Below are 18,499 nucleotides of genomic sequence, written 5' to 3' on the forward strand. Positions count from 1 at the left end.
CCGGGGCGGCCGCACGGCGGTGGTGGGAGGGGGGAGCCCGGCGCCTCCGCCCCCGGCCCGCGGAAGGGGCCAGACGCAGTTAAGCCCCCACTGACGGAGCGGGGGAGGGACCGCGGGGTGCCCTCCGCTGCCCGAGGAGGAGGCGGAGGAAGGCTGTTCCAGGAGGCTCTATGCAAGCGGCCGGTGCTCGCAGGGTTTATCGGCTTCCGACGGGACGAGGCGAGACGGCCGCGCGTCGCCCGCACGCCGCACCAGGGACCTGCCCTCCCGATCGCACCAGGCCGCGGCTCCGCGGCGCCTCCCGCCTCGCTCCTTGGCCCCCGCTCCCCGTCCCCGGGCTCCGCCACCTCCCACCACACCCCCCCCCCCCTCCCCCGCTGGGAGCACTGTGGAAAACAAAAGCGGCCTTTTAATTTATTGTTCCGGGGGGAGGCCGGAGGAGGGGCAGTGTGAAAGGAAATCAAAGCCCGTTTTCTTCCCAGAAACGGCCGTTCTCCCCGGGGTCCCTCCGAGTCACCCTGGTGACAACCCCCCTCCAGCCAAAGACGAACAAAAGCCGCGGTGCCCCCGGCCCCGGCTCTCCTCCGGGCCGAGCAACAGGCCGGGAGAGGCGGCGGAGGAGGGACCGGCTACTGACGGGGGAGAGGGGCAGCCCCTGCCTTGCGGGGGGGTACGTGGGACCGAGCCAGCGAGCGCCGTGTTTACCCTACCATTGCTCTGAACCCCGATCTTAACACAGCATAAGAAACCAAAACATTTAAATCGTGAGTCAGCACGCGTTTTGTTCACGCGTTCTGTTCCGAACACACGGACGGTCCAGCAGCGAGCGACGAATCCGCCGCGCCGGCAGCAGCGCCCGCACTCGGGGCTGTTCCCGCACACGCGCTCCCGCAGCTCAGGGCTCAGCGTCGCGCTCCACGCTTCCGTCAGGAATAACCCAGGGCTCCTTCGGGGCTCGCACGAGCCTTTTGTTCACAATCCTGCCTATCGAACGTGCGCTTCAGGTTCCCAAAATAACCAGGCACACGACTGCCAACACAAATACCAAGAATTATTAAAAATATTATACTAGAGGGACCAGCGCTAGCCCCTCCACGCTTGACGGGTTTATTCTCCCCTGCCTATCTGATCCAAGTTTAGCTGGAAATCCCCGGACGATGGCTGAGCCGGCCCGGCCGCACTGACACGAGAACCCGCGGCTGGCGGCGCCGGGCACACCGGCGGGTCCCCGCTCCCGCTCGTCCCTGACAGCATCCACCGCCTCTTCCCACAGCCGAGCAATGACACGGAAACCCACGGGGCGTCCGCCGCTGCCACGCACTTGCTGCCTCGCCGGGACCGCACCGCAAAGCACCTTCTTCACCACCATTTTAGAGCCTACGGACCCCGTCCCTCCTGCCCTCCTCTCCGTGGTCCGACTTCAGCTCTGATCAGAATAGAGGGCGAAATTCCCCCTTCAAGTTTCTGTCCCCTTCCCTCGGGCGGCCCCTGGCACACGGAACCCGTGGGCAGAGAGAGCCCAAGGTGGGCAATTTCTTGAACCGCCCCTGCAAACTTTCCAGCCTGGCTGCGACCGTGCCGAGCCCGGTGAGCAACTGTTCCGAGGGTGTTTAAGTCCTTTTATACCAACTCCTCCTTTCCCAGTTCATATCGATTTAAAATGCTACTTACTGGAATATGTGGCTCCATCCGTGGTGCTTCTATCCGCTGGGAAACCAGCAGCATCTTGGACTGAGGATCAACCGGCTTTTAGATCCACTTTGGCTGTATTGAGCAAGCCCAGCGCCGCAGAGGACTCGCAGCCTCTTTTCTCCTTTTAGGTTGCAGACAAGTTCATCCTGGCGTTGCAGTTTGCTAATGATTCACTGTCTGTCTCGATCTGCTCACTACATTTCCATCAACCCACAGCTTCCTTAGAAGGTGGAGTTTGTGGGGTTTAAGTTACTGATAGGCATATCTAAGTGCTGTGTCACTCAAAGAGGAGGAGACACACACACACACAGTCCGCACACTCACACACACGAACGGCGCCAGGCTTAAAGGGGAAGTAACGCTTTCTTCTCTACAGAATTGGACGCCTCACAGATCCAAGGATTGAATATTTTTTCTCCGTGGATGAAGGCGAAAATTAACCAGCCTATGGTCAAAATTTTAACCCACAAAAAGCTGCTTAGAATGTTTAGCACCTTCCTCGTAGAGCTTCAAGCCCATTTAGGACAAAGTCAGATAGGTCAGAAAGCTACTGGCAATTATAGCGTTTTTTCCCCTTACAAATCAAAGTTCTCAAATCACTGAAAAGAGAGCCCAAAGCATGAAGTGTAAAGGTTCGAGTTATTCTTTCAGAGTGTAGTTTCCTGTCCTTTTATGACATATGATAGTCAGCATTCTTAACACAAAAGAGTTAAACTCATCTCACACAGGTGAACCTAGGTTAGCAAGAAGGAAACAGCAGAGTTCTTTCATTTTCATCTTTTGTGCTATGTACATGTCTTTTTGAAAACAGACACAATTCCAAATAGAGAGCTCCCATAAAGCCACACACTTCTCATATGACTATAAATGTGCTTGCTATAAGCTGCAACTTCTGAATACTAATTTTGATAGACCATCAACTGAAAGCTGAGAACCTATTCAGACTTGCTCTTGGACTGTGCAGAAAGAACTGAGAAGAGCAAGCTGCAGGCAACTAGGAGAGCAAACTGGGTCCACAAATAATTGCTAGTATAATTTCATTTTATTACCTTGGTAAATCACTAAAACTGTCACTCCTATCCTGATAAATTGGAGATGCTAGAAACCCTATCCCAGTACACTGACTCAATGGATGAGGTGTGGAAGACTTAGCAGCATTTGTAATAAGATGTCTAAGATCGTTCCTGAAATAGTGATATGAGTAAATTACACTCTTTAAAATTAGGAATAGAATTTTTTGAATACAACCCCTTTATTGTAACCAAATACATAAAAGTGGAACCAGAATCTAGCTTTCCAGAGTTTTCCAGAAAGCAACCACCTTTGACTTGCAGTAAACTTACAGGCCTCCAAACCCATCTTCATACCCTGAGCTAATAAATATTGGCAATAATAGTTCATCAATACAGAAACATCACTTTTTAGCTTCACTGAAGCCTCCAGCTTGAGCTTGCCTGTGACAGCTGTAACAATGGGCCTGCTACCCTAAGCAGTATGTGTGGTATTTCAGTTTGCATTGTTTAGGAACTTAGTGGTTTGCTTTTCTAGTGCTTTTGCCTTCTATATTATTTAAAATTACTTTGATCTATTTTGTCAATTGAAAAAAAAGAAACACAAAAATAATAAACTTTTGTGGGTGTAAACACTCTGAATTCTACAGCCTCTGAGGGCCAGATCTCACAAGGTTTCAGTGACTAAGGGGAGGTGTACCAACATCTGATGTTTGAGTTTGCTGGGCTGCCCAGACCAAATCTACAACCCTGCCTGAGGTGCTGAGGCCCAAACACAGCATTAGGGCATCAGCATGGGATCTAAAAGAGCCAACATGCTGAGCAGGAGCCACCAAAAATGAGCAGGCTCAGTGAAAATACACATTCGCCATGCTTGAATTAAGCTTCACCCGGAAGGAGGTGCCACTGTCTGCCCAGTGTGCAATGTCAGAAACCCTCCCCTGACACACGTGTGTGTAAGGGCTCCCATCTTTCTCCCTGGAGATTTTTGAACTAAAATACATATGTATGGAACATGTGGGGTACACAGGGATTCACATACTCTATAGCTGAACCTACTGACAACACCATGATTAGATGATGAGCAGTGGGTCCATGTCAGTTTTTCTATGCAGCACCTTCAGTGCACACCAGTTATTGTCAAGAAGTTTTGTCATTTATGACTCTTGCCAAACATTGAAGTTCCTGACAGATAACAATATTTCCTAAGAACTGTCATTTGCTTTGTTCACTTCATAAAACTAGACCAAAGGCCTTCCCCAAAAAGAAGATGACATGGGTAGGGTGTATAGGAGTCCTGTCTGTGCCTGCTCTGCAGCAGGAATGATGCTGCTGCTTTTAGCTGTGAAGGGGATCTGCTTGTCAAGTAGGGGTTTGTGTTCTCCTCTGTAAGGTGGGATGTGCTCTCAGAGGGAAATCAAATCAAGACACTTTTAGCAGTTAGTCCACAACAGAACTGTGGCAACGTTTTCTTTTCCAAACCTGCTGGCATAAGCTGTGTAGGCTCTAGATGTCACTCCAGCAGCTCAGTGCCAAGTGTGCCCATGCTGCCAAACCTGGTGCACTGGGGTCATCAGCCTGTATGGTATGTGCTGGGATGCTCAAGATTGGCAAGGGCAGATTCAGGTATGCTCAAAAGCCTAATTTCAGGCAGTGTAAGCATTTAACAAACCCCTTGCAGAGATCACTCATTTTCAGTGATAGGTAGTGCCTAAGCAGGGGATTTCAGGGCTGCAATTTAGTCTTTGGCGATTAAATTATGGGCCCTTTCTTTAGGCATATTTGCTCTAGCTGACCTGGGGAAATCCCTGGCTGCTCTGGAATCAATAACAAAACTTTCACTGGCTTCTTCAGGGCAGTATTTCATCTTCTCAGGTTAGGGTTACCCTAAGCATGTTGCAGACTGCCTTATTGCTATGCTTCTATCCTATTTTGAAAAAGTGACTTGTAGGATTCTGCAGAAAATAGGCGATTCTAATGGCATCAAGGCTGTAATGGCCATGGGACTTTACAAAACATATTCTGGTACCTCAAATGCTTCTCCTAATGCTGGGCATCAAACCTAGGCCTCAGTGGCTGTGATTAATTACATTCTTTATCAATTTTACAGTAGTTTGCCAGATTTCATTTAGCATCTTTAATATTCATAGAAAATACAGTTTGCTTTGTTCCTTTATAGAACTAGTGTAATTTCTTTCCACATGGAGATGTCATGTTCAAAAGCCAGAGTCAGAGAGCTGAGAAATTATAACTTTATCTGAAAAATAACAAAAGAATGAGAAGAGTGCCTTGGACCAAAACAAAACCCAAAAAACATAACAAAACAAAAATATCCCAAACAAAACCAATGTTTTTCCTTCACTCCACAGTTTAGAAAAAGCAGTATCTTTCCACCTAAGGAGAACAGTTAGCCGGAAATCTGCAATATGCTAAATAAGCCCGAAGTTGTGTTCACCAAGCAAAAGGATCATGCACTCAGACACAGCCTTGATGGGTTGTGTCAGCAACAGGCACTGCCAATGTAAGATGGCCAAAGGCTAAAGAAAAGGTTTGCATCTTCCAGGCTCGTGTGAACTAAACATGCTAAAACTGAGCATCCAGGTAACCAAGATGCTGGGACAGTTCTCTCAGCGCTCCTGACATCAGAAAGGATAACAGAAGTCTGAGCAGACAAGGGCTGCCCCACAGCGTGTCTTGTACACTGAAGGGAAGCAGCAACTGGGCAGCACAAGGATTCACCACAGATTCACTGAAGGATGCACAAATTTGTCAGTGACTCAGAACCAGATGGATGGCAAGCATGTGATGCACATTTGCAACCTGAAATCAGGTGAAATCAATGGCTTGGGCTAGATGAACCTTCAGTTAGACTAGTCAGTACTGCATTTCTTATGCTAGATCAGATCAGCAATCCAGCTAATTTGATATCTTGTCTCTGACCACAGGCAATAGCTGATGTTACAGAAGATAGAAAAGAAACTTTTATTTAACAGTTGCAGGACAAATTGCAGGTAGTGGTGCAAGCCTTTTAGAAGGTTTCTTTTTAAGCAAAGCCAATCTCTAATTGGCTGATGCTTAGAACCAGAAAGGCTCATGTCCTTTGGGAACTTCCCCAAAGTACAGTGTAATAAACTGGGATGAAATTACTAATGCATGCAAAATTTCAATTAATTTCTAAAAGTCACAATACTATCAGTATCAGTAACGTCATGTTGAGTAAAAGAGCATCTCAGGTAATTTCTGAATGTGTTTAATTGCATGTCCTTTTTCACAGAATCAAACCATTCTTTGATGCTATAGTTTGGGTTGGAAGACACCTTAAAGACCATTTACCTCCAACCCCCTGCCATGGGCAGGGACATCTTCAACCAGACCAGGTTGTTCAGGACCACAACCAACCTCACCATGAATACTTCCATGGATGGGCTATCCACAGCTTCTCCAGGCAACCTGTGAGAGGGCCTCAATACTCACAGTAAAGAAATCCTTGCTAATATCTAATCTACATCTGCTGTCTTTCAGTTTCTCTCTTTTCAGTCCTGTCAATACATGATTTTTTCCTACTAGAAGTATATGGAAAATACCTAAAAATAGATAAAATGAATCAATAAACAATTTTAATTTATTCAGTTATGCTCACTACATTGAGTAATTATGTAAGTCATGTAGAAAAATATATGCATATGTGTATAATTGGTAATGTATCAATTCAGTTTTTTAAAGAAACTCTACTTCTAGGAAAAGAAGCTTCAAGAAAAAAAGCTTTTGGTTGTATGCAGTGAGTTAAAGGTTTTCAGCATGGTCTTCACTGGACATGAAAGAAGAACATGTATAATCAACTTTTTTTAAGTTCTTCAAGTCCATAAGTCATTATTTACATGAATTCCCACGGAAGAGTCTATAGGTAAAATCATCAAAGGATGGATGGCCATACTAACATTGCAGTGGGTGCATGAACTATTTTAGAAAATTATATAAATTAAAGTGAATTACAATTTTGTCTTTTATACAGAAAAATAGACACCAGCCTAATCTTTCTGCTTAGGAGTTAAGAGATGACAACTCTATGAGTAACTTCTTCATATTTTCAGAAAAGTACGTCACATAAAATATCTATCTTCTATTATAATATCATTTAAAATCAAGTTGTTAATGGTTGCTTAGTGGCCAAATGCTTGTTTCAAATTGATGTATTTTGAACTTAATTTTTAAACTCAGAAATCGATTATTTGCATAGCTCAGAGATCCACTTAACGCACATGCTAACATTATGTATGAGTCTCTCAGAGCTGGAAGAGATTACCCAAGTGCTGAGGGAAGCATGCAGATGGTCAGGGTGGTGAAGTGCTGACAGGTTTCTCAGAGGTTTGGTGGATGTCCCATCTCTGGAGACTTTTAAGGTCAGGTTGGACAGGGCTCTGAGCAACTAGATAGAGTTGGAAGATGTTCCTGCTTAGTGCAGGGGGTCTGGACCAGATGACCTTTAAAGGTCCCTTCTGACCTAAACCTTTCTGTGATTTTATGAGCGGCTTTTGTAGAAGACTTACAGACATTTCAATTCTGACCTTCTTGTAGCTAATAAGATTTTTCATTAAAAGCACAGGAGCTGATACAAATGAACATAATATCACATTTAATAGCTCTTTTGTGAGCAACAATACATTGAAATATTTGATAATGAATGACATTTTTCCAATTCTGATTTGTGCATAACATCTTCTCTCTTGACTTGTGATGTATGCTCGCAGTGTTGCGGCTGCTGGCTGTGCCCAGCGAGCACAAACCCTGTGCTGGATTGCAGGTGTGTTGGGTAGCAGGTCTGAGGCTGCTGCACATTCCACCTGCAGCCTCAGTTACATCTAAGAATAAAAGCTGTCATTTGCTGAAGTGAGAGGTGTCTGCAAACACTCAGGCATTGTTTAAACGAGTCCCTGTCACTCCCCAGGAGATGTATTTTCTGCAAGCATTATGTTCAGCAGTGTTGTCACATTTATCAATTGCTCCAACAGCCAAATGGGCACAGAACCGGGTCCCAGCACATGGTGGGATATTGGATCAGGAGCAATCAATGACAGGCATCACTTGCCAAATTTCCAGGTTAACAATAGGTCTAGGCAATGGGACACACTTATTTGACTCCTGTACACATCTCCAAGTAAGACACCACTCATAATATGTAATAACGCAAACAAGGCTTAGCAGTAATTCTAGCCTTGCTGTTTCTCACTGCTGGATCACACAGTTCATACACAAGTGCAATGACCAGGGACATATAGATCTGCCTCAATTCCTCTAGAAGTCAACAGAATCTGACCAATACCTGATACAAGATATTCCAAATAGCTTTAAATATCTAAGCATAAGAAAAATGCTTCTACATTCACATAATTTTGCTTTCCTCAGGAAACATCTTTTTTCCTTAATTTTCCCTTTTGTTTCAAAAGCTGTCCTCTCTTTGCTAAAGCTATTTTTTAAAACATTCTCTATTTTATGACTGTCAAAGTATTTTTTCCATGCCAGATACATGGCAAAGTTACGTATTCTTCAACTCAAAACAATTTACATGAATATTCATAAATTAGCTGATGGCAGAGTTGGCCCTGAGATTTAAACCCATAAAGCTCACAGAAACAAATGTTACCCTCTTTCCTTTGTCAGAGATCCCTTGGATCATGCTTAGAAATTATACTTTTATGCAGTTGCCAAGAAAATGCAAAACCAGTACATGAAACATTGGATGTTCTGTTTATTAAAGAAGAGTGTCTGTGATGATACAGATATCACAGTATCTGTGATATCTGCCAATGTCAGTTTGATTTACCAGAAATTATTGATTTCAATTCTTGGTTTCCCAGGGGTTCCTGAGCATATCCTGTCATATAAATATGCATCCGTTTGCTAGAGGCTGCAGCCTTCTGTAGAAATGTGTGGTGTCTCAACTAGTGTCAGATTTCCTAAACCAAAAAATAAAGCTTTACTTCCCTTCAGTAAAGGAATGCATAAAAGCTATTAAGATACATTTCTATGTCAAATAAAATATCAACAAAACTATGGTATCCATCCAGAACTGTACATTTTGTTATTCAAATAAAAATGGTGGCACAGTCCTGAGAAATTGTGCTACCACCCTCCCCGTCTCCCAAAGGAAAGTACAAGACCAGTGACCTCAGACTTCTTATTAACTCAAAAAACAGCCTGAACTTAACTACTCTTATGTAAGTATAACTTACAAATCAGTTAAACAGCATGCAAGTGCAAAATGATGAGTATAGTTACTCTTTGTACATTAGGGCCAAGAGTGATAATTGAATTACCAGCACTTGTAAATGGCAGAAAGGAGAATACCACTGGGAGCCCTTGGGAGCTCCAGCATGTGTGGTCTCTCAGACTGTTCTTCTCCCAGGACCCTCTGTTTTCCTGCCCATCTTCTGCTCCTGGTCACCCAATGCATTCCTGCATAGTGTTCCTTCATTTAGCCCTACTACTTCTTAAGATTTTCTTCTGGTCCTTCTGCTGTGTTCACACCTCTTATTCCAGCTACCCACTCTGCTGTCTTTCTTTTCCCAAGGGAAGTTCTCCAGGGTGGAGACAGGTCTCTAACCTACTGCTGGAGCTGCCAGGATGTGCCACAGGGTACAATGGCATTTTGGAATTTGGTGAAAGATGCTGACAATTCTGCTGCATGCAGAATTTGGTCCGTATCCATCTCAGTGTTCAGAGAAGGGGTTTGGTTTTATATTTTCTCAAAAAAACCTCCCTGTTTTACCATCACTTTTCTCAAGTATGCCCTAATGAGTTCTATGTTTACAAAAATACAAAAAGTTCAAGAATGACGGTGGTGGCAGAAATGACAGAAAAAACAGGATAGCATTTTCTTTTGTCTTCTCACTTGTTTATGTACAGTGCAGAAAAGATTAGGTTTGGGAACAAACAAGGGAACAGGGCACAGACTCACAGGACCAGCCAATGTAACCTTTGCAGGGAAAGATTGCGAGATGGGCATGAATCAGCCTTGCTCCCTCCATGCTGCTGTGGCTGGTGCAGCGGGGACAAGGAAAGCACGTTTCTCTCAGAGAGGTGATGGTGATCATTCCTGCTCTGCCGTCCAACTGTACCCACTGCTGTTGGATCAGCATCATCTGCAGTTTACACGTTACATTGAGGGAAGTTGGGTTTTGCCATGGCAGGATGGAAAAGGTGGGAAGCAGCTTCCAGCCATGGGGGATGTTGCCTATTTCCTGGCTGATGCATATTACCTACAGACACAAGAGCCCCACAGAAGAACAGTGATCACCACATTGTGAAGGAAGGAGCCCTCTCATTTGGTGACGATTTTCAACTGGCTTGGAAATGAACCCCTGAATTCCTTTTGAGCACTCTGGCTCTTCCTAAAGTATTTGAAAACAACTTATTGCCAGATTATTGTGAGCTCATCTTGCTCTTGCAGGAAAAAGGAGAGAGAAAAGGAAGCACTGCAACTTCCCAAGCCACTTCAGCACTAATAGCGGTATGATCCTGAATCAATGCAGAGGGGCTGACAGCAACAAGTATAAACTGTTGAGCTGAAGGGGCTGTTTAACCTGGCTAGGAGAAGTTATTTCAGACACAACTATTTGAAAAAAACATTGGCAATTAAATTAATTCAAGCATATCCTCTCTTTTTATGGGAAAAATGCAGAAAAAATCCAGGCAGAGAATGAATGCCATCTAGATTAATGAGAAACCACTTAAGAAGAGAAAAATAATGGTTTTCTAAAGTATATTCATATTACATTCTGTGGTAGCACCATATGCTAGTTTCCTAGATGCTGGTAATCCTGATATAATTTTATCTCTGCTAGTACCAAGGAGGGAGCTGTACAAGGTCAAGCTCTTCCCACGAATCCATGTTGAAAGCAGTTTACCTTTGCTCTGTGTTGTGAATGTGAACCAAGACAGCCATGCAACTGCTTCAGAGCACACCATTATTTTCTGGCTGTATCTGAACTGGCTTTTAAAAATCATCCAACTGAATTTTTTTAGTCTTTTATGAAGCTTCTTTTTCAATGATAGAGCCTAGAAGTGTTGGACTTAGAAATCATAAATCTCAACTGCTTCAATTTAAGGGTCAGATTCACTAATTACATGCAGCAGGAGCCTATAAATTGTTCACATTCTAGACAGAGAAGAACAACAAAAAGCCATTCTGTGTTAGTGGGGATGTATTAACATATATGTAGGACTTCATTCTTCTCTAAGTTGAACAAATATTCCTTTATCTGTCCTTAAAAATCACTTCTAAAGGTGGTGGCATTCTTCCATTATTAGACAGGGAAAAACAGCTCTGACTGTACTAGAAAAAAGAACCACCACTAATTAACATTGTTTAATTGGATAGATTTAAAATATCTATAGCACAGGTGACCTTAACTCTAGCCTGCTGTCAAATTATTGTACTAGCAGTCCTACTGTTCTGCTCCAGCTGCACCTCTAGACACTTAACCACAGATCTTGATACAATTTCTGGTGCAGTGATTCTGAGGCTTTTGGGGAGTCAGCAGTCCAAGGATGAAAGTGATCATACATTCAAAATTCACTTTTTTTTTTAAGGTTTTTGAAAGATGCAGGTATGAGCATGTATCACCGTTTTCACAGCAGGGGCCATGGGAAAGTGTTTTCGAGACAACAGGATTAAAGTCAATGGCATTTAAATGGAGCACAGAGCTTGGAGCAGTTTTCTCACTTGTTACAGAGCAGCCTGAGCAGCATAAAGAGGTGGGGCAAGAGGCAAGTGCAACTTTGGGTGCAATGCCTAGGAGGAAAGCAAGCCATGGTATGTCCCAGGAAAGCATGGAGAGCCAAACAGGAATTCATCCACCAAAAAAAAAAAAAAAAAAAAAAAAAAAGAAGAAGAAGAAGAAGAAGAAAAAAAAGAAAAAAAAAAGAAAAAAGATTTGTAGATTTGTCTCTGTCAGTTAGGGAGTTCAGGAGGAAAATCCAAGTGTCCCTGATTGTCTAGTTAGCAATTTATGTTATGCTCATCAACACAGTATGTGACTCCCTGTGACCAGACTGCCTTTTGGTAACTTTTAGCCACTCTAAAGATAGATGTGGTAGCACTTTGGAGTCACTCTGGAAACCAGGAATACATATTTGGGAGGCATCTTTTATAATTGGCATGGCTGAGCTGCAGCTCTGCCTCAGGCAGAAGGTAGACTGTCTCGCTGGGGGTGGTGAAATGAAATCTCTTAGCACAGAGAAGACAGAGCAGCTCAGAAGCCTAGAGAAAGGGGCTGGCACCTGGGGCTGTACAGAACCTCCTTGCAAAGCAACTGGAGGGAATTTTTTTCCCCAAATGTGGGGAGGATGTTGTTGCCAATGTCACCAGTGAAGTGGGGAAATCGAAATAATGAGCTACAGAAATCTTTCTGCATTTTGGCAAGATTTGAATCCACAGCTGTTTATAAGAAAGTAATTAGTGGCCTGTCAAGCACTTTGAAGATGTTCTGAGTGCTAGAAAATTATGATAAACTTATCTTTCTATGCTTCTGTGTCTTGTCAGTGATTATTCAATCAGTGGGGTTGTTGACTGGAAGACTCAGCCAAACAGTGATTGGGCTTCTGAACTACTGAATTATCTGTTATGAGAAAGGATCAGAGAAACAACCGTTAAATACTTTAAACAGAGCAGCAGTATTAACACACAAAATAACTCTCAGGAGAGATCTCCAGACACTTGACAAGGTTGGCTTTGGAGCCAACTGTGATAAAAATGCATAAAATATTAGTTCCTTAATGGTTGTGAAGTGTTACTCTTTAAAGGTTACTGTCTTCCTATCCAGACAAGACTGCAGTGGAATGATGAATGAAGTGATCCATAAATCTAAGGTTTTCAAGCACCTGCAACTCCCATTGGGGTCAACAGGAATTTTGGATTACTGGGATTTAGCCAGAAAAATCTGATCTGCATGAGATTAAGAATCCCCAGGGCTATTGGCCTCATCAGCCACAGTGTTTACCTGATGAAGTACTTGGAAATGATGGCTCCAAAAATGCTGGTTATTTGGATGCATGTTTGTGATGGAAGACTTAATCTCTAAAGCATAGGGACCAGGTCTGTGATAGAGAGGTTGCCTGGAAGTGGAATTGGGAAGAAATCTCTCTGCATCTGGCAGAGAAGCATAGTGATCCCTGCAAAAAGTGCAAGACAGGATTCTGATTCTAAGGGAATTTCTCTCTCTCCTCCATGGAGACTTAGAAGTCTCACCATATACAAAGAGCTGACTTGTTATTGGAGCTCAAAGGAATGAATGAGCTCAAAAGAATGTGATGAGGAGAGAATGCTACTATTCCACTGGGAAGAGCTGCTTCTTTAACTTTTCCATTCAGTTAATATTTTAGTATGGCCTTGGAGGGCAGTCTCATTGGAATGCCTCTCTCCTGCTGCAGTACTGGACAGTCGGCTGGAGCATAAACACTGCACCTGCCTGTAGCTGTCTAGAATTGTTGTGTGTGTCTGCATTTTTGAAAGTATCTCACGGTTTTGTTTCCTGTGAATGTGCATTCAGCCCTGCACACTCGTGAAATGCTTAGCTGGGCTTGGGAGCGTGTACATAGTGAGCCACAGTAGGGGGATGGGGCAGGGGAAGAAAGAGGGGCTGTAAGGCAGCTTGAGAACTGATACCACGATAGTGTGAAACTTCTTTGTGAAGGGAACAACACTGCCAGGTTTTGGCTTAAAGATTCTCAAACTCCAGCAGCTTTTGAAATTTGAATGTGTCCGGCTCAGCTGTGTGCAGACACAGTGCTGGAGAGGAGCCCCCATTTAAAATAGTGCCAAGGGCTCTGACAGCTTCTGAAATTCCAGGATCAAGCCTAAAAATAACAACACGTTTGACCCAACATAGCCAGCAGAGCCAGACGAGATGACAGTCTGCACAGCACAGTTCTAAGCCAGCTTTCCTAAACTGCAAACCCATTAAATATTTAGGTGGCCATATGCAAATCATTTAAATTCTGTTTCTCAGAAGCACACCACGGTATACAGATGTGCTTTGTGCTAAGATCCTCATCCTACGCTTTCAGCAATTATTTATTTTAAATAGTAAAGGACTTAATTAATGGCTAATTGTGAGCTACCTTTTGTGAAAGGATATTTATTTATGAGGGAGGAGGTGGAGGAAGTAGAAATGCAAAGACCTGAGTTTCTGTCAGAGCAAACACACATAGAAAAAAACACACTTTTGTGACTGTACCAAAGAAAACCCCAGGATTGCTCAGATATTTTCAAGCCCCTTCACGGGTACCAATTTGCTAATTCAACAAATAGACAGTCCTTTATGTAGGAGCTGTCTCATGGACACTGTGAGCATTTCAGAGACTAGGGCCCCAGATCTTCTTTTCTTAATGTCACTGTGAATTTGCTTGTGGAAGTGTATGACACCATGTGCAGAGCCGAACAGCTGAGCTCATGCTTCAGGCATTCTCCCAGGACCAAGGGGGCTCTCTGCCAGCTCTCGCTCGCCTCTCCCCTCGCATTTACACACACACAAATCATGTTATCATAGTGAAAATATTTAAGAATTCCAGGAAGCAGAGGAAGTTTGTATGTTGACCTTAATTTATTCTTTTCCAGAGGAAGATCACTCTGAAAAGGACTGTAGACGCTAACTGAATTCATTTGCAGATATTTTAATTTTCACTGCAACTGCTTCTTCTGCTGTATTTTGTCTTTTAGGATTAATGTTGCTTGTGTTTTATCCCATGTAGCAACTTTGACTGAGAGAACTGAAATCACTTGGTGAGAGGTCTATGGAACCTATTTGGACTCAAAACAAAAATTGGTAAAGGAGGTCCCAGTGCATTCTGGTTCCTATTTTCCATTACAGTACAGTAAAATTGGGTGAGACTGTTTCTGGAGGGGAGGGAAGGAATGGGTGGATGAAAGAGTGGGCTAACACATTAGGCTTTGGCACACGGAGGCCTGGGTTCATTTTGCTTTACAGTTCTGGGTTGGAACTCTTAAAATGCTGATCAGTTTGGCCCTAAACTCAATTGCACTTCTAAAAATACACTTAACTTTAAATGTGCAAATGCCTTTGGAAGACTGTGGGACCTTAGAAGCTACTGTTCTGGGAAGGGGAGTTACCTGCACTGGCTGGTGCACAGCACCTTGCAACATCCAGCCATTCCCAGCAGTTCTTACTTAATGAACTGCTCTCTCTCCATGCCACCAGCTCATCCCAGCCTCCCTACTCCTTTCATTAGCACTCACACCTGTGAGGCTTTGCACACATTCCAACACAGCTATTCCACCACCCCTAGGACACTTATGCAGAGCCAGGGAAATAGTACTTGAGTCTTTAAATACTCATCTCTCTCCATATACTATGGACAATGTGGTCACACATAGACTTGTAAAATGGCAAGTAAAGATGCCCCATTCCTCTTAACTGGCCAACAAGGAACCCAAGCATGGAAAATATTTCTGTTTAATTGCAGGGGTCAGTTGTCTCTCAGCCTGGCTGCCTCCATGAGGAACACCAGCCATGCCTGGTGGAGCACCAGCTGTGCCCTGTGCCCCCAGCACACCTGAGCCTGGTGGTTATTCCTGAGGAACCCCACATTCTATTGTTTGCTAGGACTTTTCAGGTTTTGTAAAATATGCTTTGACCAGCATGTTTAACTTGCAATATGGCTGGGCATTAATCCCAGACACATCTTGAAGAGTTTGGTTTATGAATTTATCAGATTGCTTAAAATTTCTTTGCAAACTATTTCATTCCTTATGTTTCTCTGTTGCAAACTTAAACTCGAAGCCTGATTCAATTTTAAATGAGCAAGCCTGTTCTTCTAGCTAGCAGGTAGCCTGTGATGTGTCTTTGGGCCAGGCATCCCCACCCAACAGCTCTGCTCAAACAAGTAAGGCCATCACAGCAAAATTTCCTGAACAGCTCAGTGTCAGCAGCCTCCCTGAAATCAAGGGATATGTCACTGAAGCTGTCAGTGTAGGACTTGTCCCACAGAATTTATTACTCTATTCAAGCTTTTCTTTATTCTTTTCTATGGGTTTTCTGAATGCACTTCTTTCTCTCTCCCTCTGCTTGCCTCCCATTTTATTATCTTGTTACATATTTCAAATAAACACCTGCCTTCCCTGCCTCAAGTCTGGAGGGCTCAGGAGAAGGTAGCAGGAAAAGTAGTATTTGAATTATATTTTGGTTTCCAGAGTATTCAGACGTAGAAGTAGGCAATGCAAGCCTGCTACTTTGCATGTTGTGGCGCTGAGGCTTTTTTCTTTTTAAGTATACAACTCCCTACCAGCTGCAGTCTAGAGTTACACCATGGGGAAGAACACAGTAGAACCAGATTGGAGATTAATCAATTCTGACCCGCTGTTACATGTGTCTTAAAGATTTAAAACGTAAAAATAGAAAATGAGGAGGCTTTGCTTTGGTAATAAACATTACAACAAAAAGGCATAAGTTTCCCAAATATGCTGTGAAGAATAGACAGATGCCTTCTAAGGCTTCTTGGTGTCTCTGGCCATTGTTGTGGATTCGTGACTGTATGCTGCCAGAAAGGGGGCTGCTGGAGCTGCCCAAGCCTGCTCCCAGCACAGGGAGCTGCTCCAGCAGGGTCCAGCATTCCTGGCTCAAGAATAGGCTGTAAACATCCAGTGCATTCTGGGGTGTCCGAGGCAGACTTACAGACCCCAGCTCACCTGCCTCCTGGTCACTGGGAAAATTCATGATCAAGAGGTTTTGATGTAAGTTAACCACACTGCCCAGGAGAGAGTCAAAAGATCCCTGGGATATTTTCTACACAGAAATCCCTTTTAGTCACTTGTTTGTTTCTCTAAATCGTATAGCTTGTGAATAATAATAATAAAAAAAGTCACATGCAATGATGAATTATCAATTATCCTGAAATATGACATATTCTTCGGCTTTTAGGGGAATTTTTCTTCTATAGGGATTACAATCAGGTGAAAGTTTGTAGTTAGCAATCACCAGAGTAGCACGACTAGTCTTTATTAAGAACATCTACTTAAACATCTGGCATAAACTAACATAGCTCCATTTAAGTTAAGATGGCTCTACTTAGCAGCATCTTCTGGAGAACCAGCCTTTGCTTTCTTGGGAAGAGAAAAAAGAAAAAAAAAATTAGTACAGTGAATATTTTCTATTTTTAAAAAATATATTCACAGGTGGCACAGGTAAATCACTGTGTTTAGATGTAAGAACTGAGAAGATATCAGGACTTGTGAAAACCATCTGTATCTAGAAAAAGGAATATCTCACACTGGCCTGTATGAGATATTTTAAAGACATCACAAATGGTTTTAAGTATCTTTCTCAGTAGATATGCTGAATTGGCCCATGTGTGTAATCAGGGCAGGGTTATACAGTAAGGCCCCAATTCAGCAAAGTGCTGGAGCACACCTTCAGCTTTTAATGCATGAGTGGCTTCATTGAAGTCCTTAGTAATTACATGTTTTGCTGAATCAGGACCTGAATTTATTAGGGGCAGGTGGACCTTAATATCTTCCAAGGAATTTTACTCATTAAAGGGGACAGTCTATAAATTAGTGTTTAAGTTAAAATCAATTTCTAGATAATACATATCCCTAAAAGACAGATTGTTAGTTTGTATGAGCTTTGTAAGAAAACTTTAATTAAAACCCTTTTAAAATAAAACCTGTTGTACATTATACTGCTAATTGACTTGACCTGGTACAAAGAGGACTCTGCTAGCTAGAGGAGACTAAAGGAGATTATTCTGTCTGGTCCTGCAGTGATTGTGTGTTAATAAAATTTATTTCTGCAGTCTTGCCTAACTCCCTATTGTGTATTCAAGAAATATGTCGGCTTGAAGCCAGTCATCACAAAGCAAAAAGTAATAAAACCTCAAAAGCTGACTTTTTCTACCTCATTCTGTTGCTGTGCGGTAGCACAAAGTACATGGAACAGTCTGCTTGCATGCACATCTCAGAGTTCTCTTTTTAAATTATTTTATTTTTTCAGTTATGTTAAACTCTGCACCTTATTAATGTGAGCACAGTAACAAGTGAAGGACAATTAAAGGATTAAAAAAAACTCAGTGATGAAATAGTCTGGGTGTGGCAATCATATTTTATTGCCACTACACTGATTACATACATACAATATAACACATCTAGCAATTAGAGAAACATGTTAATCCTCGTGACCCAGACCTAATTCACACAGAATCCATTCCAGGGGGCCAAATTCTTCCTTTACCCTCACATAAGTAAATCTGAAATAGCTTCTTGCCAATCAGTAGAATCATTTGGATTGACATTCATGTAAATGACAGCAAAATACAACCTGTTGACTTCAGAGAGTTATTCCTGATAGAGGCTGGGTGCAATCGCAAAAAAGTAATCACAAAAACTTATGCAAGAAATACATGGAATAAACAGGAGGACTTGGAACTTTTACTAAATGCTCAAAATTATGAATTAATTGGCACAAGAAGCTTGTTGGGATAATTCACATGACTAGAATATTAATATATCTAGTGAAGCTCATTCAGGGAGAAGGACAAAATGCTGTCCATAGACATTCATCTCACAGTGTAAAACATGGGAAGAAACAACCAGTTGAAAATCCCTAGTTAGTAATAACAGAGGGAGTGAACATAGGTGCTGTCACGATGGGGGGGAGGGGGGTGCAGGGAGGTGGGGTGTACAGAGTAAAGCCACAAAGATCAGATGGACAGAACTCCTTTTTTGGAGGGCAAGAAGATGAATCATGCACACATCCAGGCCACTGGCCTTGGAGACGATGGAGGCA

General features: G+C 43.0%; 1 protein-coding gene across 12 annotated transcripts in view; it reads right to left on the reverse strand.

Moving 5' to 3' along the window:
* Nucleotides 1-18,499, reverse strand: part of MAMLD1 (mastermind like domain containing 1) — a 273,107-nt gene that overhangs the window by 89,232 nt on the left and 165,376 nt on the right. The window contains exon 1 of one of the 12 annotated variants that reach the window (XM_088173291.1): nucleotides 1,672-1,986. The exons of 10 other annotated variants lie outside the window; for them this stretch is intronic. In XM_088173291.1, the coding sequence (XP_088029417.1) occupies nucleotides 1,672-1,725 (54 nt within the window). In that variant the 5' untranslated portion in view covers nucleotides 1,726-1,986. Of the gene's footprint in view, nucleotides 1-1,671; nucleotides 1,987-18,499 lie in introns of those variants that run through there. One more of the 12 variants, XM_014881533.2, reaches the window with a different exon arrangement.

This window comes from Sturnus vulgaris, chromosome 14, assembly GCF_052056855.1.
Source record: "Sturnus vulgaris isolate bStuVul1 chromosome 14, bStuVul1.hap1, whole genome shotgun sequence".
In the NCBI taxonomy this organism is placed as follows: domain Eukaryota; kingdom Metazoa; phylum Chordata; class Aves; order Passeriformes; family Sturnidae; genus Sturnus; species Sturnus vulgaris.